This window comes from Triturus cristatus, chromosome 8, assembly GCF_964204655.1.
Source record: "Triturus cristatus chromosome 8, aTriCri1.1, whole genome shotgun sequence".
Classification (NCBI taxonomy): Eukaryota; Metazoa; Chordata; class Amphibia; order Caudata; family Salamandridae; genus Triturus; species Triturus cristatus.
The window spans coordinates 1,596,419,896-1,596,444,749 of record NC_140591.1 but is presented as its reverse complement, the minus strand read 5'-3'; the positions used below and the strand labels follow the sequence as shown (position 1 = coordinate 1,596,444,749).

The 24,854-nt window shown below is 41.3% G+C and overlaps 1 protein-coding gene across 1 annotated transcript; it reads left to right on the top strand.

The window, feature by feature from the left end:
* The first annotated feature begins 1,578 nt into the window (after positions 1 to 1,578).
* LOC146806282 (olfactory receptor 56A5-like) lies at positions 1,579 to 2,532 on the top strand. The gene has a single exon (XM_085623930.1). The coding sequence runs from the start codon at positions 1,579 to 1,581 to the stop codon at positions 2,530 to 2,532; it is 954 nt and encodes a 317-aa protein (XP_085480056.1).
* Positions 2,533 to 24,854: the final 22,322 nt, after the last annotated feature.

The window sequence follows — 24,854 nt, the reverse complement described above, 5'->3', positions numbered from 1 at the left end:
AACCTGATTGAAAGTTAAAAATAAAATGCTTGATTTCACAACATCCACTCTTTTGACCACCCTAGAAGCATGTATCCATATATTATCCAGAGGTAACCTACCAGACTTCAAATGCTGCTGGGCCATGTTGACTTTCCTTGTTTGATCTCTTTTGTGCCCTGCATGTGTCACTATTAGGGACCTTCAATAGCATTGTCATCAGTTAGCAGTAAAACATATTGGGTTCACATATCAGACTAAAATCTTTGCTAATAGTTGCATTTGTCTAATCCTATTGCAGACAATACATGTTACACATGAGGCATTTACACCCTTAACCTATGTCATTCCTAGATGACATTTAGGTGCGCCTAATCCAACATCCTGGCCACTCAAGGTTTTAACTAGATCATTAGAATGGAAAGAACACTTTGCATTGCTTATAGAGCCTCACGATTCTGCTACTCATCTTTATCCCCTCTAAAATGTGGCCATAACTTTAAACAATGTCTAGTTGGCTTTCCATTTATGATATGACCCTCTGTTTTCACGTGTATCCAGCCTGTGACTTTCCGTGGCATCTTCAGCAGTCTCAAGGAGCTTAGTAACATGGAATGGGCTCTTAGCCACATTAGAAGGGGCCATGCAAGATTTTGTGAAGATGTGCACAACTTCACCAAGACCAGCTTATTAAAATCCATTATGTGAAAGAGGATCTACTGCCTCTTCTTGAAAACAAATTTTAAGTTGGGGCACCTAAGAGGCAAAAACTTAGGATAGGATACAGACCTGATCTGTTGATTCCCATCTAATTGTTAACATTATTTAAACTGTCTCGGGATCTGGTCTTGAGCGATGATCAAAGAATGAGTATCCAGCAAAGGTCAGGATTATAGATCATGATCACTCTTCATTCATGCATTTAGTATCATGTATTGCAGCCTAAGCCAGTGTTCACTATTTAACAAAATATAGCTTATGTTAATATGTTGTTGATTTTAGTATGCTCCTGACAGCTATCTGTAAATAATGATAGTAGATGATGTCTCAGTCCTAAACTTAGTCTTTACATTAAAATCATAAGGTGTCTCTACCTCTTACAATAGATCATCATAATGTAATTTAACTTTGGGAGTACACATTCTTCACTACATGAAGGTTTCAAAACTAGACAAGTCCTATTTTGATCATACGAATCATATCAAAACTTGATTAAATTCATGAGGCTGACACTGTTCGAAGCTTTGCACTCTACATACCATGCCCAAACATATCTGTGTGTTGCATACTAGGGAAAATTCTGTCACTTGCATGTATTGCTCACTTGCAGATATAATTGCAAATACCTCCTGTATCTTTCATATAAGAACCTTTTAAGAGTTCAGGTTTCGTACAAATACATTCTTGGAATATAAGGGACTGTTAAGTATTTGGAATTTAAACTATTTTTCTGAAACATTGATTAATTGGTTGAGTGAGTTTCACTGTGCAAAGATGTTTGCCAAGAGTGCTTTTTGTGGCTAGTAGGCTGAATCTTCCTATGATGTAATTGCCATGACTTTAACTTTCTTTTTTTCCTGTAGGACTTAAAAGATCATCATGATGTACGCCACAAACAGAACCTTTAATCCTGTCTATGAATTTGTGCTGATTTGTTTTAAAGGGGTTGAGAGCTGGCAGCACTGGATTTCCATCACTCTCACTTTTCTCCTTCTCTTAATACTCACAGCCAACATCACTCTGTTAACAACCATCTACTCAGCACCGAGTCTACACCATCCAATGTACTATTACCTATGTCTGCTCGCCTTGGTGGATTTGCTTCTTAGTTTAGCAATTTCTCCCAAAACTTTGTTTATCATCTGGCTTAAAATGGAGACCATCAGCTCTATTGCCTGTTTTAGTCAAGTATTTTTAACAAACTTTTGCCAGGGTATGGAAACAGGGGTTACACTGTTTCTGGCATATGATCGCTACATTGCAATTTGCATTCCCCTCCGGTACTCCTCCATTATCACTAACAAACTGAGTGCATATGCAGCAGTAATAACCTTTGCAGGTAATGCTATTTTTATGTTGCCTTTTCCAATTCTAGCTTCAGAACTTCACTATTGTACAGGGAACACCATATCTCACTGCTTCTGTGAGACCTCATCAGTGGCAGAACTTGCTTGTGGGGACAAAACTGTGGTATATATGTATGCCCTGGCTATTCTCATTACTTTTATGGTCATGCTTACGATAGGCTTGATCTTCTCATACACTATGATTGTTCGCACTGTCCTCAGATTGGGCCCAAATGAGTCCAAGAGCAAAGCGTTCAACACCTGTAGCTCTCACCTGAGTTCAGTAGTAATTGTATACTGCATACTGGTCATTACAGCCATATCCTCCAGGATGAACAAATTACTTCCACGATATGCACATATTCTGCTGACATTGCTGAGGTATCTAACTTCTCCAGCTGTCAACCCCTTGGTGTATGGTATTAGGACACAAGAAATCCGTCAGGCTCTTAAAAGGCTGCTCATGTACAAGTGGACTCACACCTAGTCAGAGAATGTTGTTAATGTGAACTAGTCCTACTGACCTTGGTAAATGATACCAGTTGTGTGTGTGTTTGACAGCTGAAGAAGATACACTTCAATTGTATTATTGGAAGAGGATTTTGAAGAAGTTAATGACAACTGTATTGAACCAAGCAAATTTATGAACTATTTTCTTTAAACATCTAAAAAAGTAGTTTTGCCCAGGTATATATTTGTGACGGTTGGTGAGTCTTTCTTTTGTTTTACTACTTATACCAAACACATATTGCCTGTAATGTGGCATTGTAGAAAACCTAGTGCTAATGTGCATTATGCATGGTTATTTACAATATTTACAAGGTTTTCAGTTTTTTGGTGACAATTCATTCCTTTAAATTGCATTAGTAAATCATTACAGAATTAATTTTCAATTTTGTTCACTTTATGTTCAGTACATTGAGTTAGTCTTTCTTTCCTTTCTAGATTAGATCTTAATGTTTATTTATCATGCTGTTTTTATAGTAGTTCCATGTTTTTAACCCAATTTTTTACGGGATTAGTTCGTTTTCAATGTTTTACTTTTTCTCTTGTGAAGCAGTTTGTTAAAGTTCCCTTTTCAATATTTTCTTTTTTTCAGCTCTTGTTTCTCTCTTGTGCAACAGGTCATTAAAGTTCAAAAGTATCAGTCCAGATGTACAAATAACTCTTCGTCCTTATTCATCCCATGAGGGGTCTTAGATCTTAATCTGACTATCTTTCTGGATTCTGTTTGGCGTAATTTCCGGATCCTATCACCACCTCTTTCATTGATTTGAGATATTATCTACTGGCGGTCGCCAGTAGATAGTTACAGTTAGGACCTAGTTCCCATAGGAAAAGCGTTTTTTGTTTTCCCAATAACGTTAGCACCGGTTGACGAATCCTCGCAAAATTGTCAAAACTTGTGGCCCGTTCCTGTCAGCTCCTATCCTGAAAGTTTGGGGGTGATTTTGCCAAGTGGGGGCCGAGAAAAAAGGCGGGTCTCAAGATGTGTTTTTTCTTTGGTATTTTCCATAGGAAACTTTAGACACAGCTACAGCCCGAACTGCTCGACGGAATTACACCAAATTTAGCAAAAAGGTAGCCCTTGTTTCACAAAGAACTCTTTTTCTTAAATGGTGTAAATCCGTTCAGTAGTTCCTGAGAAATAAAAAAAAAAGTGGTCGAAAAATGCATTTTCCATAGGAAATTTTAGACGCGGCTACAGCTCGAACTGCTGAACGGAATTACACCAGATTTGGCATAAAGGTAGCCCTTGTTTCAGAATGGTGTAAATCCGTTCAGTTGTTGCTGAGAAAATCAAAAAATAAAAGTTTTGATATATAGAGGCAAGGAGGATCTGTGCACCCTCTAGACTACGAGCTTTATTCTAATTGGCTGTCAACACTCCAAACCAGGAACTGTTGGCAGCCATCTTGTGCCTTGGTAACCGAGACACAAGACAACAGGGAAACAAAGGCGTAAAACAAGAAAAGGGGGAAGGGTAGAAACACCCTGACCGGGTGGGCCAAGTCCCGGGGGCATGCAAAATTGAAATTGCCACCCCCCGGGGCTTTCATTAAATATTTGCAGGGGGCTCACGGCCCCCCTGCAGCCCCAGGGACCACCAATCCCCAGGGCTTTGTTTTTTGATGTGTGGGGGACCTCCAAGGCCCCCCCAGCCCCGGGGACCGCCACCCCCCGGAGTTTTCATTAATTATTTGCGGGGGGCACAAGGCCCCCCGCAGCTCCAGGGACCACCATGCCCAGGGCTTTTTTTTTAAATGAACCTGTGTGGGGGCAGTAGCCCCCCCACACTCCCCGGGGACCACCACTTCCCCGGGGCAATACAATGCTAAACTGGGGGAACCACCACCCGCCTGGGGCTGTGCAGATGTTGGGAAGGGGCCAGCGGCATCCCTCCTGGAGCCAGTGATGGCCCTGGGGACCACCACCCACCAGGGCAGGCTCCTGCAGTGTCCCGGGGTGCCCACACCTGGAACACTGCTGTTTGCAATGACAGGGCGGGAGATTACTCACCAACATACCCATACACACACTCACCCCCCCATACAGTTGTTTCCATATGCACTATTGAACCTATACACCCAGTGAAACAACCACTCACATATCTATACAGGGAGTCACACACACCCCACCCACCCACAAAGACACTCAGACACCCATACAGATACTCAGACAACCAATAAATAACCCTTATAGACACTCATGTAGCTACTCACCAAGCCATGCAGCCACTTACACACTAACAGACTGATAAAGACATTTACAGAGTTTAGTCTCTAACCCATGCATTCAGTAACACACTCTTAATCACTCACTTATACAGTCAGTCACACACCTACTAAATCATCCATTCAGAGACTCATACACCCACTCATACTTTAATACACCTTGGCATATATATATATATTCACTGAAAAAACCATAGGTTTCAGGCACGTTATAGTTAGGAATTAGCATTTAAAAAACCTTAGAAATTCACTGAAAAAACCATAGGTTTTAGGGGCGTTATAGTTAGCTGGACTTTTCACTCGTACAAAACCATTGAAATTCCCCCGTTATAGTTAGTTCAGCTAACTACAACTCGCGCGCCCGCAATGCACTGCTGATGACGTCACATATTACATCACTCATGACATGGTCAGTGACATCACTCATGACATCACTGATGACATCTCAAATGACATCACTGATGACATCATCCAGTGAATGTGTGATTTTCTGAAAATTACATATGTTTTATATATGTATATCTCAAGGTCGATGGAAGAATAAATGGGTATATAAGTGTCTAAATGGATGATTTGTTTTTGAAAAATTGATTGTATAACTGACTGATTAAGTGTATCTTAGTGAATACATGGCTTACTGAGTAATGTTTAAATATGTAAATATCTGAATCAGTCTCTCACTTTGTGTATAAGTGGCTGAATGGGTTGGTGAGTAGCTACATGAGTGTCTATATATGTTATTAGTTGTTTTTTTGAGTATCAGTATGAGTGTCTGAGTGTCTGTATGGTTCGGGGGGGTATTACGTAGTGCATAGGTGCATGAATGAGTGACTCACTGTTTGTATGTGTTGAAGACAGCATGTGTGCAGGACTGTATGGGTGGATGAGTGTGTGCATGGGTGTTTTAGTGAGTGAATGACTGTCTCAATAGTGTCTTTATGAGTAACAACATATGTTTTAAACTAGTATATGTGACTATTGGTGTATATAAATGAGTATACGTGAGAGTGAGAGATTGAAAGAGTTCCTGTATGAATAAGTATGTGTTTCTATAAGTGATTGTTTAAAAGACTAAGTATGTGTAAGTTTCTCTAGAAGTAAGTGTGGTGGTGTGTGTATAACTGTATATGCAAGTAAATGTATGTTTGATTCTTTATTAGCATGAGTGAATATGTGTGTGAGTAACTCTATGGATGAGTGGTGTTGTGTAACAGGATGTATAGGTGTATGAGTACATATGATGAGTGAGTACATGTATGAGTACCTGTATAGGACTGTTGGTGAATGAGTGGATGTGTATGTGGATCTTAGAATTGCTGAATAGGTTGTTGTAACTGATATTGGTATGTCCATTGTTTTGAAAATTTTAGTTTCTATTTTTGAATGTGTGTATCAAAGGTTATATTAGGGGGAGAGGAGGTCTGCCACTCTATCACATCATTTGAGATGTCATCAGTGATGTCATGAGTGATGTCACTGACCATGTCATGAGTGATGTAATATGTGACGTCATCAGCAGTGCATTGCGGGCGCGCGAGTTATAGTTAGCTGAACTAACTATAACGGGGGAATTTCAATGGTTTTGTACGAGTGAAAAGTCCAGCTAACTATAACGCCCCTGAAACCTATGTTTTTTTCAGTGAATTTCTAAGGTTTTTTAAATGCTAATTCCTAACTATAACGTGCCTGAGACCTATGTTTTTTTCAGTGAATTTCAATGGTTTTTTAAATGCTAATTTCTAACTATGCCTACAGAGATAGGACATGTGAAGAAAGAAAAAAAAATGCACAAAGACAAAAAAGAAATGCAGAAAGAAGCAACAGAAGTCCTCAAAGACGAAGAAAAGTGCAGGAAGAAGGATAACGTGCAGAAAGAACAAACAGAAGAGCAGAAAGAAGCCTTGTTGCAAAATCATCCTGTACCCTCAACTTTTTCAGAAGGATACTGGTGGTAACTGAGTCTGACTAACCAGTCCTAGAGTCAGTGCTATGTGAAAAGACACTTAGAATACAGTGAAAACCAAAATGAATTTGTTCTTGTGTGATGTAACCAATGCTCATATAAAGCACTCCAATACCTGAAAAGTCTGCACTATAAAACTGCAAAAACACAAAAAATAAGTGTTTTGCACACTTCTGTCATTGGGCTATACTTGGACTACATCTGGGTGATATTTGTGCTACATTTGGGCTCTTTTGTCTCTGGTGGCCATCTTGGGAGACTTATTTGTTATGAAGTGTCCTAATTTCCTCATTTACTACAGTCTCCTCAGTAGGAATGCTTTCAGTTTTTTACTTTGATTCCATCAAGAAGGCATTCAGATGTGTCACACATTTGCCATAAATTCAGAATGTTAGCACTCTAGTTGCTCATTAGATCACTGTAGTAAAGCTACTGCTCACCAGGGAAATCTGCTGCTGGTATTGAAAGTGCATGTTTCAGTCTGCGTGTCAGCATTTTTAATGAAATAGAAGAGGATTTGAGAAGTCACTCAAAATGTGCCCTAATTTTTCTTTCTGCAGCACTAATCATACTTTCTATGGCAAAATGAACCCCCTCATTTTGTTCCTTTTTAAATGAAATGTTTTAAGAGTTACCACTTTATTCCAATCAAGATGGCTTCAGGTGTGCCATAAGTTTATCATAAGTAGGACTGTTAGCGCTCTAGTTGTTCTTTGGAACACTCTGGGAAGCTGCAGTAGAACACAAAGGAATCAACTGACAGTCTCTGCCCTTGTTGGATGTACATGTTTTATTGACAATGTCAGACTTCATTCTCACATGACTGAGAAAGATAATGTGAATTTACAGAAAATATGCTCTCAGTTTAGCTTATAGATCACCTTCCAAACCTCTATGGGAAAAGCATGAGAAAATAGTTTTCTCTCAAACATGATTCATGATATCCCAGCAGAAGGCTTTTTCACATGGTAAAATCACCTTAGAACATACCACAATTCCTAAAATGAGTATGGTACCATCAACAAATTATTTATAATGTAACTAAAGTCTTACAACCTTCTATTAACTGCAATGCTTTTTAATGAGGTGCTATCATGTATATTGGTTCCAAGATGGCTGCCAACACTTCTTTGATGAAGTGCTGACAGACAATCAGATCTCACGATGAGATGTGTGGTTAGGCTCCACCCAGATATATATGTGATTTTACTTTTGATTTTCTCAGGAACTACTGAGTGGATTTACACCATTTAAGAAAAAGGCATGACTCTAAACCAAGGTCTACCTTTCTACCAAATTTGGTGTAATTCCGTTCAGCAGTTCGGGCTGTAGCTGCGGCTAAAGGTCCTATGGGAAATTGCATGGGGAAAACACGTTTTGGGATCCCCCTTTTTTCTCAGCCCCTGCTACACGAATTATCCCAAGACTTTTAGGATAGGAGCAAACCGGAGATGGCCAAAAGTTTTGAAAATTTCGTGAAGATTCGTCAACGGATGCCAAAGTTATTCCAAATAGAATGTTGCGGATTTCCTATGGAAAATAAGGTCCTAACTGGTAGGTCCTAACTGGTAGGTAATATATATATATATATATATATATATATATATATATATATATATACAAATGCAAAACCAATAAAGGCATAAAGAAATAGCAACGGATCAAGCATTTCTCACTATTAAAACATAAGCATGATTAAGACATATTAAAAACCTTCATGCCAAACAGTAAAAGCATCTTTTTGGTAGAAACAGGTGGACAACGGGGAGGCGGGTGGAACAGTGAGGAATCCACAGGCAGATACTGTATCCACCAGAAAAAGCGATTCCGAAGGTAAGTAACTTGCTCTTCTGATGGATACTGCTGCTTGTGGATTCCTCACCTTTTGAATAGAATCCTCAAGCCGTACCTCACCTGTAGGAGGGTGTCCACCAGACTAGACCAAAAAATCTGGCAAAACAGATCAAGTAAAATGGCCATTCCTCCTAACCTCCGAATCCAATAATAATCGAATAATTTTTTGTCGAAATTACATTGAAAATAATACTTTAAAAATACTTTAATTAATAAATTTAGACAAACACTTAAAGGAAATCTTTTATTTATAATTAATTTAAAGATATTTCATACTTTACAAATTACGCCGAAGTCGCGATCTCAGCGCGACTTTTCAAAATGGCTACCGGAATGCGCGCAGCCACGGTGTAGGGTGTGCGAAGTGTGTGCGACTTCTGTATAACATTAAAAAAAAAAGAATGACTATAGTTTTCCTAATGAGAAATTACTCACAATTTTTTTTAAATATACATATGTATTTATATATACAAAATAAAATAAACAGGATTGAGGTACATTAGACTTACACATTTTTATTTAAAAAACCTTTGAAATTCATTGGAAAAATCATAGGTTTCAGGCACGTTATAGTTAGAAATTAGCATTTAAAAAAACATGGAAATTCACTGAAAAAAAAACCCAGTTTTCCCTGATGTCACAAGTGTGAAAACGCACCCTGTGGTGCCTTTTAAGTTGGGGAATTAAGTCTCCTTGATTCCTGAGGGTCCCTGGGGACCAACTAACCCACCAGGTATGTCCATTAAGTGCCACAGAGTTCCATTGCAGAGAGGTGTAAAATGGGGCATGGCCTCGGACCACCTCTCTCCAACGCAGCTCGGTGGTGCTTACTGGAGGTACATGTTGGGCTAGTTGGACCCAGGGAATCTCAGGATTCAAGGGGACTTAATCCCCCAACTTAAAATGTGCCACGGGGTACCTTTGCACAGTGGTGAAGGGAGGGGGCAGGGCCCTGTGGCACGTTTTAAGTAGGGGAATTAAGTCCCCTTTAATCCTGAGGGCCCCTGGGGGCCAACTAGGCCATCAGGTACCTCCAGTAAGCGCCACAGGCCTGCGTTGCAGAGAGGAGGTCCAGGCCACGCCCCTCTTTACACCTCTCTGCAAGGCAGCTCTGTGGCCCTTACTAGAGGTACCTCATGGGCTAGTTGGACCCCAGGGACACTCAGGATTCAAGGGGACTTTATCACCCAACTTAAAACGCACCACAGGGCGCGTTTGCACAGTGGTGAAGGGAGGGGGCAAGGCCTGAGGTGACATGTGTTGAAACACACCCTGTGTGCATTTTAAGTTGGGGAATTAATTCCCTTTCAATCCTTTGGGCCCCTGAGGGAGAACTAGTCCACCAGGTACCTCCAGTAAGCACCACAGGCCTGCGTTGTAGAGAGGTGGTTCAGGCCATGCCCATTTTTACACCTCTTTGCAACGCAGCTCTCTGGCGCTTACTGGAGGTACCTAGTGGGCGAGTTGGACCCCAGGGACCCTCAGTATTCAAGGGGACTTTATCACCCAACTAAAAACGCGCCACGGGGTGCGTTTGCACAGTGGTGAAGGGAGGGGGCAGGGCCTGAGGTGACATGTGTGCGAACACACCCTGTGGCACGATTAAGGCTTTGGAAATAATTCTCTTTCAATCCTGAGGGCCCCTGGGGGCCAACAACCCTACCAGGTACCTCCAGTAAGCATCATTGCGCTGCGTTGCAGAGAGGTGGACCAGGCCACACCCCTTTTTCCACCTCTCTGCAACGCAGCTCTGTGGTGCTTACTGGAGGTACCTGGTGGGCTAGTTGGACCCCAGGGACCCTCAAGAATCAAGGGTAGTTAATCCCCCAACTTACAACGCACCAGGGGGTGCGTTTGCACAGTGGTGGAGAAAGGGGGCATGACCTTTGTCTACCTCTCACCAATACCACTGCGTGGGGCTTACTGGAGGTAAAAGGTAGGCTAGTTGGCCCCTAAAGGACCCCAGCAGTGAAGGGGACTTCAATCCCCATCCAAGAACGTGCTAGGGACAGCGTTTGTGGAGTGGTGGACAAAGTGGGCGTGGTCTGGTACAAGTACTTACCAGTGCTGCTGTGTGGGCCTGACTGGAGGTAATAGTTTGGAAAGTTGGCCCCCAAGGATGTCCTTGGGGGCCAACTACCCCTCTTGTTACTTCCAGTAAGTCCCACACAGTGGGATTGCTAAGACGTCTTTGGAGGCCATGGCCCCCTTTCTCTATCACTCTGAAAAGTGCCTCATTGCAGACTACGGGATGGGGGATGAAGTCCAATTTAGTCCTGAGGGAGTTTGGGGGCCAAGAATCTCTCTTGGTACCTCATGTAAGTCATACGCAGCGGGATTCCTGAGCGTTGGTTGGACGCCCAGCACCTTTTCTCCACCCTTTCTCCACCACTCTGCAAACACGACTACTAATTAAAGTAGCATATTTCTGCACCTCTGACTTAGAGGTAGTTTTAATCCCTCTGCCCTATTATGTACTAGGGCCTTCCAAAGGAGGTCATGCTAATCACAGGGGTACCCCAACGCATAGTGTTCCCTAGTGTATGTAGGTGTTTTCACTGTATTCGAAGTGTCTTTTAGCATAGCACTGGCTCTAGGCCTGGTTAGTCAGAGTCAGTTACCACCAGTAACTGTCGGAAAAAGTTGTGGGCACAGGATGATTTTGCAACAAGGCCTCTTTCTGCTCCTCTGTTGGTTCTTTTTGTACATGTCTTGCTTCTTCCTGCACTTTTCTTCGTCTTTGTGGACTTCTGTTGCTTCTTTCTGCATTTCTTTTGCTTTCTTCTGTGCATTTTTTCTTCATTCTTCACATGTCCTACCTTTGTAGGCATAGTTAGAAACTAGCATTTAAAAAACCTTTAACATTAACTTAAAAAACCATAGGTTTCAGGCACGTTATAGTTAAAAATTAGCATTTAAAAAACCGTTGAAATTCACTGAAAAAAACAGAGATTTCAGGCACGTTACAGTTAGAAATTAGCATTTAAAAAACATTTGAAATTCACTGAAAAAAACATAGGTTTCAGGCACGTTATAGTTAGAAATTAGCATTTAAAAAACCTTAGAAATTCACTGAAAAAACATAGGTTGTAGGGAAAGTTATAGTTAGTTGGACATTTCACTCGTACAAATCCATAGAAATTCCCCTGTTATAGTTAGTTCAGCTAACTATAACTCGCACCCCCGCAATGCACTGCTGATGACGTCACATACGAAATCACTCATGACATGGTCAGCGGCATCACTGATGACATCACTGATGACATCTCAAATGACATCACTGATGACATCAGTGATGTCCATGAGAGCGAGGACTCCTTGATTAGCAAGGTGACCCATTGGATTCGTCATTTTAGGGGTTGCCGATCGGTGATCAGAGACGATATCCTCAGAGCTTGGAGGAGCTCCTCTCCAACCCATCAATTGGATAACATCCAGATTACTTTAAACGGAATTGAGATAGCGGAAAACCTCCTTGCTCTTGAATTTTGCACCTGTACCCCTGACAGGTCTTCTATCCAATTTAGGCATTCTCCTATACACGAGCAAGGTAGGACACCATTCTTACAGTCACTACCATTTCTGGCTGGTACCTCCTCGCTCGAGGCTAATGATTGACTACAGGACTCTGCTTCCCACCACTCTGATCTACCGGATGTAATACCTAATCCCAACTATATAGCTTGTTCCCTTGTCACTCCGATTCCCTCTAACCTTTTAAACCATATTATGGACAGTTCCCAAAGCCGGACTAGCTCAAGCAGATCCCCCATCCCTGTAAGCAAAGAGCAAGCTTCCAGCACCCTTATGCATCTAGCCTTGCAAATGCCAATTTACTTGCCAACTAATACCCACATCCCTACACAAAGTACCACTCCCGGTACAACACACCCTATAAACAGCTGAAGATTGTGTCATGGAATGTGGCGGGTGTAAACAGTAAAATTCCACTCCATCATTGGAATCAATTAGTGGAAGGCTTCGATGTATGCTTCTTCCAGGAGACTTGGAGCCTGGTTCCATTATATGAATCCGGTTACACCTTCTTCCACTCATCCGCAACTTCTGTTGGTAGAGGGCATCCGTCCGGGGCCTTGATTGTTTAGATAAGTATCACCCTTGACTGTCGAATTACTCTCCAAGCAAGCTCAAGCCCAGATATCCTGTGGTTAAGCATCAGGGGGCCTAGGGGTGGACCCATAATCAAACTTTTTAATGTCTATGCAAGAGGGACAAAAGGAGGTAGGCCCTCAGCCACCATCTCAGAATTAGACAAATGCCTAGCTAATTGTTCACCTCACGCAAGAGTGGCAGTCGCAAGAGACTTTAATTGTACTTATGAACCCCTGGCCATAGAAGACTTAACAGGAACAGAAGATCAAGACAGTAGCTGGGCAGTCCCCCAACTTGACCTCCCATTAGTCAAAAGATGGACCCAACAGGTAGTCCAACTTAGTGCCATTACAATGGAATAAGAGCTAATGGCAACCAATGGCATGTCTCCATCTGATAAGCAAGGAGCTAACACCTATAATAGAGTCAGTTGCCCATCCCGGATCGATTACATCCTCCTTGATGTATAATTGTGGGGGAATCTGATCGACATGATAGTGGGTTCGACCACAGAGAGCGACCACAACCCCTTGTGTTTAACCTTGAAGCCCTTGTGGGAGGCACCTTCTTACCAGCCGAATAATCAACCCCCGACAGTTACGAGGGATATAGTTCCATCCAACTGCAAACATTTTCTGAAATGGAAGATGGTAGCTTTGAGTGACGCAAAGATTGCGGTCATCAAACGCGAGCTAATTTCAGGCACGGTTAAGCTTCAAGCCGCAGCCCACAGTGCAACAAGACTAGCGGACATAACAAAGGCCCACATGTATACTGTCACCCAAATTAATACATACTTTCAAGCTCCAAATTTGAGTAAAAAATTCAGTAATCCTATTAAGGATCCATATTCTTGGTATACTAAAGAATGTAGGGAAAAAAGATCAACAATCCTGGCTAAAGCCATTAAAGAGAAAAAACAGCTGCTCATAAAATCTGCTAGAAATTCCTAGAAAGCAGCCCAGAGCAAGGCAAAGATAAAATGGGATGAATCACACTGGGAACAACTTAAAAATGCATGTTCATCCAAAGATACCAATTTGTTTTTGAAACTGGTCACCTAGGGAAGTAAGACAGGTGCATGCCCATCCCCAAATTACATTACTGGTCAGACTTGGCATGACGACTTCAAAGGGCTCTATTCAACAGCAGAGGCCACTGTAGAAGGGGAACTAGACGGTCCAATTGGGCCTACAGCAGAAGAGAAGCACTTTACCTTAAAGGAGGTAGAAGCTGAAATAAATAGAATTGTCCCTTCCAAAGCAGCGGGTCCCGATGGCTTCCCTGGAGATCTATTCTTGGCCGATCCCCGCCACTGGACACGCTACATTTTATTGTTAGCAAATGCAATAGCCAATGGAGCACTAGTCCCAGCATCATGGAAGGCCGCCAAAGTGGTTCCCATCAACAAATAGGAAGCCAGGGATGACCCTTCCAACTACATACCAATCAGTTTGATTGATGCTATGCAGAAGTTCTTCAGCCGGATGCTTCTGATTAGGATACAGTCGTGGTCTGAGGATGAAGCTGTCCTTTCCCAGTACCAGGCCGGATTTAGATCAAAGACTGGGACAATGGATCAAGAGTTTAGACTTTTCCTCATTCATTGGAAGGTAGAAATGCTAGGCAAGGGCAGTCTTTACCTCGTATTCATCGACTTGAAGACTGCCTTTGACCTGGTCCCCAGATCCAAGCTGTGGACGATGCTCCGTGAAATGGGCAACCACCCCTTTTATCCTTAAACTATTGATCCGGCTCCACAAGGGGAATGTTTCCCAGGTTAGGTGAGGGAGCAGGAACAATTAACAGAGCGCATCCATGTCAACAGAGGAGTCCGACAGGGGCTGTGTTCTGGCCTGAACTTTGTTCTCCCTACATGTGAATGGGGTAGTTGATTTCCTCATGGAGGAGCATGCAGACTCAGCCACTCTGCAGGGCAACAAGAGACCATCCTTGTTGTTTGTGGATGACACCTTGCTGGTATGTTCTTTTTTTTAAATCATTTATAAAAATTACTTTAGGAATGAATATGTATATGGGAGTTTGATAAAAAAGAGTATCACAGTGATATGAAAAAATATATCAGATGAACTGCATGTATTAGAGGGTATGTGCTTAGGAGCTTAGTGGTGAAAGTTTTGGTAAGTAAGAGAAAAAAGAATTAGTGCCTCCTTATTACATTGTGTACTTTATTGAAAAACAATGGTACAGTATTGTGGAAAGTTGCAACAAGGACCTAAATTTTTTTTAAATGTTTAAATATAATGCGCAAATGAGATACATTTGTCATTTGCATTCTGGTAGTTGTAGTACTTTTAATAGCATTATTAAACAGGGGTACTGTAGTCACAAATAAAAGATGATGTTGTCTGCCTGTATATGAATTAGAAAGAAGTAATACTTGTTAGTTATATATTGGGAAGTGTTTGTCAATGTGGTTTTTAACTTATATGATCGCTTAGCATTTGCTTGGATGGTGAGATATGGTTCTTGTGATTGCAGATAGCAATATAGACGGTGGGACTTTTCAGTTTAGTTAAAGATGCAGAGAGGTAGATATTTTTGGAAAGATGGTTTGAAGGTGTACATATCTTAAGAAATCACATATATGTTTACATGGTGATCAATGTTCAGTGAGGCTGATCAAAATCTCATGTATATGGTGAGGGTGGTGGTTTTTCTTTAAACATGGTTTGTTTAAAATTAAGACGGATTAATAGTGCAGAATGCCTTGAGAGTTCTTGTGCTAGCTTCATTTGGAGTGCAACGTTTGATTGGAAAAGGCTGAAAATATGTTTTAGAAGTAGCATTTGAGAAATTATGTAGCTATACCATTCACAAAAGGTTTTATGCTTTGAAAAATCTTAAAATGTTGTTTTCCATTTTAAAAACTTACTGATGCATGTGGATGACCAGTAATAAAGCAATGTATGCTTCTAGGGAGCCATGTATGTGATTATATACCAACTGTGATATCTAGACTTCTGTCATACATAGATTAATTGGAATGCATATATACAGTAAAACAGGTAGTTTGATACTTACAGTCTCACCTAATGCTAGCTTTTATACATTGAAGAATGCAGCAAATATAAAAAACTGACTTAGATGTAATTTTTGGAGGAAACACTTAATAGTCTTTGGAGACCTGATACAACTAACTCCTGTAAAAGGACAACTTGTATTCAAGAAACTACTACATAATGAAAGAAGGAATTTACTAGGAAGCACTGGAAATGTAAGCATTTGGGAAAACTTTCAATACAAAGAGTCAATCCAAAATATGTGCCAAGCATCAGATATGCATTATTGTATTGTAATTGCATTTATATAGCGCTTACTATCCATGCCGATGCACCAAAGTGCTTTTTCAGCCAGTAGCATGCTACTCCGGAACCCATAAAGGATTATGAAGATATTCTAAAGGATCTAAGAGTGGGAATCCTCACAAAAGAGGGAAAGACAGTATTACAAACCTGTCTCATCAAATATTAGTTTCCAAGTAATGTTTCAGCTGCTGAAGTAATGTACAATTGTGTTATGGAAGAAAAGTCTATTGTTTGTTTGATGCCAATTCTTGAGGAGTGTAGTAAATTCAATGAACAATTACTGCTTCTGGAAAAAGAAGAGATCCTCCAAATTAGAGCAAAGGATAAAATAGACCATCAAGGAGTTCCAGTGCTACTATTAGAAAAACTGTAATTGAAAATAGACTGTTTAGAAAATTCTGTGTTGAAAAATACTGAATTAGAAAATCAGTTACGTATCTGTAAAAAGTGTCATGTAAACTTAGGTCATAATTTAAATATTAAGGAAGGGCTAGTGAATTGTGCAATGGGTAAATTTATGAAATGTGTTAATTATCCAAACAGAAATGATGTGGAATACTTAGCCATAAAATGTAATTATACTGCTGAAGTTAAGCAGATTAGTAGATGTGTTGTACATTTACTTCCTGTGAAAGACTTGTGTATCCAGCTAAAGCAGTTCCTAGTGTCTTTATCTTATGCAGTAACTTTTCACAAATTGCAAGGTGTAAGTGTAGATGCAGGTCTTGTTAATATAAGAAGTAGTAGTTTCAAAAACGAAATGTCATATGTTGTTTTGTCACGAATTAGAACATTGTCTGGTTTATTTCTGATTAAATTTGCTGAGAAGAAAGTAAATGCTGATGTGAGCTCAATGTGTTCCTTATTTAGGCCAGTATCCTGTGGTTCAAAAAGAAATATTGTGTCTAAAAGCGGAAAATATCAAAACAGTCTATCAGACTTCAACAGAAAGATGAACAAAAAGAAAAACAACAAGGAGGAAATAAAAGAAATCTACAGCAGAATTAGTAAACTGAAGGGTATCATTTTGATAATAAATCTGGAATGAACTGTTATGCTAATGTAGTGTTAAATGCAGTATACCATTTAACTCATTCCACATATTCTATTAAAGAAAATGTGGATAAAAGAATGTTTTCACAACTGTGTAATTTACTTGAAGAATCAAGCAGTGACAGTAGTATTATACATTCTGCTACTGGAAAAAGAAAACTCACTGATGACTGTACTGGACAAGTAGTGTTCTACTGATAATGCTCAGACTATTAGAAAAAGAAGATGTGAATATCAATGAATTATTTGGTTTAACTTATAAATGGATCCATAACTGTGAAGATTGTGACTTTACATCTAGCACTGAAATCAATTCAGAACGATTCCTCTACTTCACATTACCAAATTGTGAAGCTGTGCCGTTTGAAGATTTACCTACAAATGCCCATCAAGATATGACCTGTCCAAACTGCAGATCAGACCTTAGGTCAACGTTGTTTCTACAAAGGTATGGAAAATATATCATAGTCATGCTACAATGATGCAGAGTAGATGGTACTACATTATGAACTGAAATTACAAACTTCAAAGCTGCACACATTTCCATCTCAAAAAGAACTTTCACAACTACATGAATCATTTTTCATGAAGGAGTTATTATAACCTCTGGACACTACACAATATATTTAAGATGTCAAACACTGAGTAATGAGTGCAGTGAACAGTATAACATAGTTGTAATGATCTACTGTGCACATTTTTGTTTTTACAGTCCATTGACTATTTTTTCCCACTGTTTCATGATGGGTCTTCCTACAAAGCACTGTTGAAAGCAAACAAGTATAGAAGCTAAAAAAAAGGAAAATTCTGTAAAACATTTGTCTCTGTTGAATTAAAGTTTTGGTTTTGTTTTGTTTGGTTTTGGTCAGAAATAAGCAGAAAAAGGCAAAATAGAGGTCAGGAACCAGCAGCAAGAGGCAAGGTTAGAAATAGGCAGAATAAAGGTCAGAAACAAGCAGAAAGATGCAAAATGTAGGTTGGAAATGAACAGCAAGAGGCAGAAAAAAGGTCAAGAAACGAGCAGAAAGAAGCAAAATGAGGGTTAGGAAGGAGCAGAAAGAGGCAGACTAAAGGATTGCTCAAATGTTGTCAGAGGGTGTGTGTCTTTCTGAACCACTCTACACAGGGGCCACCTAGGGTACCATTGGTTACAGGATGAACTCCTATTGGCTTCTGGGGATTGTTGACGGCCATGAACCACTGTTGTTGCAATAACGAACTACCACACAGCAGATTGCTGAGATGTGGTGGGAGACCCCACCCCTCTCTCAACCACTCTCAGAGATGCCTCCTGGTGTACTACTGGACTACTGGATGAGGGATGAACTCTACTTGGCCACTGAGGGTTGGGGGCCAAATACCAATATTGTTGTAATAACTAGGTCCCCCACAACCGGACTGCTGAGATGAGCTAGGAGTCTTTTCTCAGCCACTCTGCAGAGGTGCCTCCTCTGACTCTGACTGACCCCCAAGACTAAGGCTTGGGGGTCAGGGTATTCCTACCTTATCACCTTTTCTTGTTTATGTTTTATTGATCTCAGCTTAAGTGACTGTGGGACCTTGTGTATCTATGTGTGAGCAGGAGTCTGAGTAGCTCCTTGCATGTGTGAGTGGGTATATGGGTGAATGAGTGGCTGTATTGGTATGTGAGTGGGTGTGTGAGTGACTGTATGGGTATGTGATTGACTGTGTGTGGCTGTGTGGATGAGTGAGTAGGTGCATAAGTGGTATATGGGTGAGTGAGTAGACGTGGGAGTGACTGGGTGAGTGAGTAAATCTGAGAGGGGGTATATGGGTGAGTGTGTCCTTGTGTGAGTAACTGTATAGGTGAGTGAATACATGTGTTAGTATATGTATGAGTAAGTGAGTGGGTGTGTGAGTAACTGTATGGGGAGTGAGTATCTCTGTAGTGGCTATATGGGTAGTGAGTAGATGTGTATATAGCTGTATGGATGACTGACTCAGTGTGTGAGTAACTTCATGGTTATATGAGTGGGTGTGTAAGTGTATGTCTATATGACCAGATGTGCGAGTGGCTGTACTGGTGAGTGAATGGGTACATGAGTGGCTGTATGAGTGAGGTAGTAGCTATGTGAGTGGCTGTTTGGGTGAGTGGATGTGTGAGTGGCTCTATGGATCAGTGAGTGGGTGTTAGATTACTTGTATTGGCCTTGAATGGGTATGTGAGTGGTTGTTTTGGAATGGGCATATGAGAGATTCTATCATGGTATGACTGGTTCTGTGGATGATATAATCAGTGATGTCATTTCAGGTATCAATAGTGATGCCATCAATTATGTCATTGACCATGTCATGAGTGTGATGTAGTATGTGAGGTCGTAAGCAGTGCATTGTGGGGGCATAGGTTATAGTTAGCTCAGGCAAATATACCTCCTGAATTTCTATGGTTTTGTATGAGTGCAATCTGAAACTAACTATAACGTCCCTGTACCTTTGATTTTTTTTCAGTGAATTTCTAACGTTTTCTAATTGTATTCCTAAATATAACATCCCTGTAACCTTTGTTTTTTTAGTGAATTTGTAACTTTAACATGTAAAATTTGAGAGCGGGTGTGTGAGTGGTTGTTTGGGTCAGTGTGTGGGTGTGTGAGTAGCTGTGTGAATCTGTGAGTAGGTATGTGAGTGATTGTATGGATCTTTGAGGGAATTTGTGAGTGGCTGTATGGGTCTGTGACTGGGTGTATGAGTGCCTGTGTGGATCTACGAATGGGTATGTGAGTGCCTGTGCCTGTGTGGGTGTGTGTGGTACTGTGGTCTGTGAGAGGATGTCTGAGTGGCTGCATGCATCTGTGAGTGGGTGTGTGAGTGCCTGTGTGTATCTGTGAGTGGGTTTGTGAGTGGTGCCATGGATGTTGTGCATTTGCATACTTAGGGTATTTAAAAGGAAGAACCATGTACTCTGCTCTCATCAGGCCAAAACAAGAAAGAGACCAATTGTCACAGTCACTACAGATCAGTTTGCACTCAAGTAAATCAATGATGAATTAACCTCCATGTAGGACTTCAGATTGTTTTTCAAAATGTAATGGGAGAATAAACACATTTGCTTTGATTTCACTAAGCCCAAGAAGTTAGGATTGATTGTGCTTTACTGAAGTGCAGCTTCAGCTGGAGCCCCTGCTATATTTATATTTCTAAGTGTTTCTCATGGTGGTTTAATTTCTGTGAAATTAGCATTAGGGCTGGAATAGAACATAATGTTTTTGAAGAAGAGTCCACAGTTTTGCTAAAAATGTCTACCCAACGAAAGCATGTTCTACTGGTTAATTAGTAAGTGCTACCTTGTTTGGAAAATGACTAGTCCATCTGTGTAAAGGACCACCCAGTAACATCTCCAGTGAACATGTGTGCCTGTGATTTTGGCAATGTGACTTTTTCTCCAGCGTCTTCATCCACAATTCCATGATAACATGAATCCCGGTCAGGAGAAGAGGACAAGACAAAAAAGATATGAATCTCCATCAAACAGGGGTACTTCATCTTAACTATATAAAGCAAGTGCTTCGTTTTTTGATAGAGATGCCTTTTTTTGTGTGACCGAAATCAGTGGGAAGTGCTCTTGGGAGCCTTTTGGTTAGCTATCCATCAACATGAGAAAAGGCAGGAAGACCTTTGCATACTACTAAGAAAATTGGGGCAGGTCCAACTGGCACATGATTTTGGACATTTGCATTCTCAGGGCAATTACATTCAAATTAAGCAGTGCTTAATTTGAATGAATTTCACTAGGGAGGTGGAAGTCCCCAGAGCTGCAGGGGAACCCCAGAGGCCCCCCATATTAATTTGATGTTTATTCCCAGGGAAATGGCGGTCCCTAGCGTGAGGGTGGGTCCAGCAGGACTGCCCACATAAACATTTGTAAGTGCCCTGGGGAGGAGGTGGTTCCTGGGTCTGCAAGGGGGCCATGCAGGACACCAGCATTACTTTATAAACATTTGCGCCAGGGAGGTGATGTTCCATGGCTACAGGGGTGCAACATGGGTACCCCAGCATACATAAAAATCAATGCCCCGGTGAGGTTGCAGTTCCTGGTACTTTCATTTAGGCCTGGGCAAAATTTCCGTTCTGTTCGCGGAATTTGCGATAATTTGGCATTTCCGCGTTCCACGGAGAGCGCGGAAATGTCAAAATTTCCGCATTCCGCAGCTTTGCGATAATTTGGTTCTTGCTCGCGCTGTAAAATAATACATTCTCGCGCACGCGCGATCGCCTTACCTGAATCCCCGCGTTCGCCGACAAGTTTTCCCGATCCGGTCGCGTTCTCCATGAGATGTTGTATTGTTTTAGCCATTTGCGCTGTCTCGCGACAGTTCGCGTCCGCAGTGACGTCATGCGTCGCGCGATCACGTCTTTCTTCTCGCGATCATGCACCGCGAGACAACTGAAAATAAGATGGCAGCGCCCGCGAGCAACCGCAGGGGGAAGTTAGCGACCCGCAACCATGCAGAAAATATCGCGAACGGGCGGGTAAAAAACTTCCGCATCTTCGCGATATTTCCGCTTGTTTGCGGAGATTTTTAACATTTTCGCGATAATTTGCGAAAGTCGCTTTCGCAAATTCCGCCCACCCCTACTTTCATTCATCCAAGGAAGGGATATATGTGTCCCCGCCCTCCTATTTTTGTGGTATATCCCAGGGTCCTGACCCACCCAGGGGTCCTTTTGAAAACAAACACTGGAGTCCGCACTTGCTTTTTAATATGTTTTGCTGCAAATTTCAGAAATTCCTGACAATTTAATAATAAATGCTTTTATTTCATGGCGGAGTTCCAGGGGAACCTCAAGACTACGGCTTGGGGGTCAGGGTATTCCTACCCTACTCATTTTTCTTTATTTATGGTTTTTTAGGGACTCGGGTTAAGCTGAGTCCCAAGATGGCTGACAACAAGCATCAATATATATATATATTTACTAACAAAACCAGAGGTTAGAGGGATGTTATAGTTAGAAAATAGAATTTAAAAAACTTAGAAATTCACAGAAAAAAATAAAGGGTAAAGGGACATTATAGTTAGGCTCACATTTCAGTTGTACAAAAACATTGAAATTCAGCATATTTAGTTACCTAAACTAACTATAACTTACGCCCCACAATGCACTGCTTATGACCTCACATATTACATCACTCATGACATGGTCAGTGACATCACTCATGACATCTCAAATGACATCTCTGATGACTTCACTGATTACATCTCAAATGACATCACTGATAACTTCATCTTGTAATTGTGAGTGATTTCTAAAGGTTATTGAGTGTAAAACATGAAAACTATGGTAAGTGTGTTTGATAGTGTCTGTATGGATGACTGGCTGGTTGTGTATGCGGTGTATAGCAGAGTGAGTGGGTATGTGAGAGACAGTATAAATGACTGTGTGGGTATGTGAGTTTTTGCATAGGCAAGCAAGAGGGAACTCAGTGGATGTATGAGTAAGTCATTGGCTATTTGACTACTGTATATATGAGAGAGTAGTTATGTAAGTGGCTGTAATGGTGAATAGAGGGTGAATGAGTGGCTGTTTGGGTGAGTGTGCAGGTGTTTTTGAGTGACAGTAAAGAGTGAATGAGAGACTGCATGCATGGCTGAATGGGTGACTAAGGAGGTACATAAGTGTGTATGAGTGAGTGACAGATTACATGAGTGGCTGTACAGGTGCATGAATGGGTGTGAAAGGGGGTGAATGGGTTAGTTAATGGTTGTGTGAGTAGCTGTATGGGTGAATGAATGAGTGTGAGTAAAGTAATGGGTGAGTAAGTGAATGTGAGAGAGGTCACAAGGGAGAGTATGTGCTTGCCTCAGTGATTGTAAGGGTGAGTGTGTATATGTGTTTGCATATGTTTCAGGAATTGAGTAGGTATGCGTGTAACTTTATGCATGAGTTAGTAGCTATATGAGCGAATTAAAGGGTGAGTGGGTAGGTGTGTGAGTAGCTGTATGGGTGGCTGATTTACTGTCTGAGACTCAATGGGTATATGAGTGGATCTGTAAGTGCCTGTATATCTGTATGACTAGATGTGTGAGTGGGTACATTCGTCAGTGAGTAAGTGTACGAGTGCCTGTATATGCAAGTTAGCAGTTGCATTAGTGGCTGAAAGATGTGAGTGGCTCCATGTATTTCTGAGTAGATGTATCAGTGTTTGCATGGGTCTATAAATGGGTATGTGAGTGTTTGTGTAGAAGTGGGAGTATCAGATATTCTATGGTAGTGTAAGTGGGTATGTCATTGATTCTTTGGATGATATCATCAATGATGTCACCAGTGATGTCATTTGAGATGTCATCAGTTATGTCATTTGAGATGTCATCAGTGATGTCATCAGTGATGTCATCAGTGATGTCACTGACCATGTCATGAGTGATGTAATATGTAAGGTCATAAGCAGTGCATTTTGGGTGCTCATGTTATAGCTAGCTCAGGTAATTATAACTGTTGAATTTCAATGGGTTACGTACAAGTGAAATGTGAGCCTGACTATAACATCCCCGTAATCTTTATTTTTTTCAGTGAAATTTCTAGGTTTTTTAATTCTATTTCCTAACTAAAATTCCTTGTACCCTTTGTTTTTCTCAGTGAATTTTGAAGTTTTTTAAAAACTATTTCTTAACTATAACATCCATCTTACCTTTGGGTTTTGTCAGTGAATGTCTTAGGGTTTTTTTATATTCTATTTCATAGCTGTAGCCTATTGAAGGTTTGTGCAGTTAACTTTGTGGCAGAATGAATCCTGCCCTGTATATTTATCAAAAAAGGCACCACCATATTCTGCAACACCTGCACCCAACGGGCACACTTTCTAATGGATAATTAGTAAGTGCCACTTATTTGGGTAACTGATTAGTAACCCTGGGCGAGACACTACGCTTCGCCCACGTAGTGTACGTAGCGCTGCCTGCTTCGCAGTTTTCGAAGTAGGCGAAGCAGGCTAGCGCTACGCACACCCAGGGCGAAGCGTAGCTGCCTGCCGCTGCCACCCGCCTCCCGCCCGCCCTCCTTTTAAATCAAACCCCCGCATTTACAATAAATACAAAATTAAAGAAACTTACCTGAAACGCGGCGTCTCCGGGGCTCCCTCTTCCATTTCCAACTTCTTCTGACAATTGCGCATGCGCGGACGCCCGCGCATGCGCATTTCTCGCAAGAAATGCGCATGCGCGGGCTTCCGCGCATGCGCATTTGTCAGAAGAAGTTGGGAATGGAAGAGGGAGCCCCGGAGACGCCGCGCTTCATGGTAAGTTTCTACATTTTGTATTTATTGTAAATGCGGGGGTTTGATTTAAAAGGAGGGCGGGCGGGAGGCGGGTGGCACGTAGTGGGTCTACGCGACGCACGTAGTGTGCGTAGATTTGGGCACACTACGTGCTGCTTCACGTAGCCCCACTACGCCCACTACGCCCACCCTTACTGATTAGTGCACCCCCTACACTACAACTGTGTGAAGGATGCCAATAAAATGTGTCAAGTCATCTTGTGTGTCTGTAACTTTTCCAAAGAGATTTGTTCCTTGAGTGTCTTCACCAGATATCTTTAGAAAGTAAAACTGCAGAGGAAATACCCTTGGATGACTTGTACTTTGTAGACATATGTGCTTCTTTGTTTGGGGGAGACGCAGTTGTATTCCTAGGCATGAGTAACATGTCTCAAAAATGTGAGGGAAAAACCCTGGGGGGTCTTTTAGTAAGCTGTTCATCATCCTTGGAAAAGGGTGGAAAGACATTGCATACCTCTAATATATATAAAG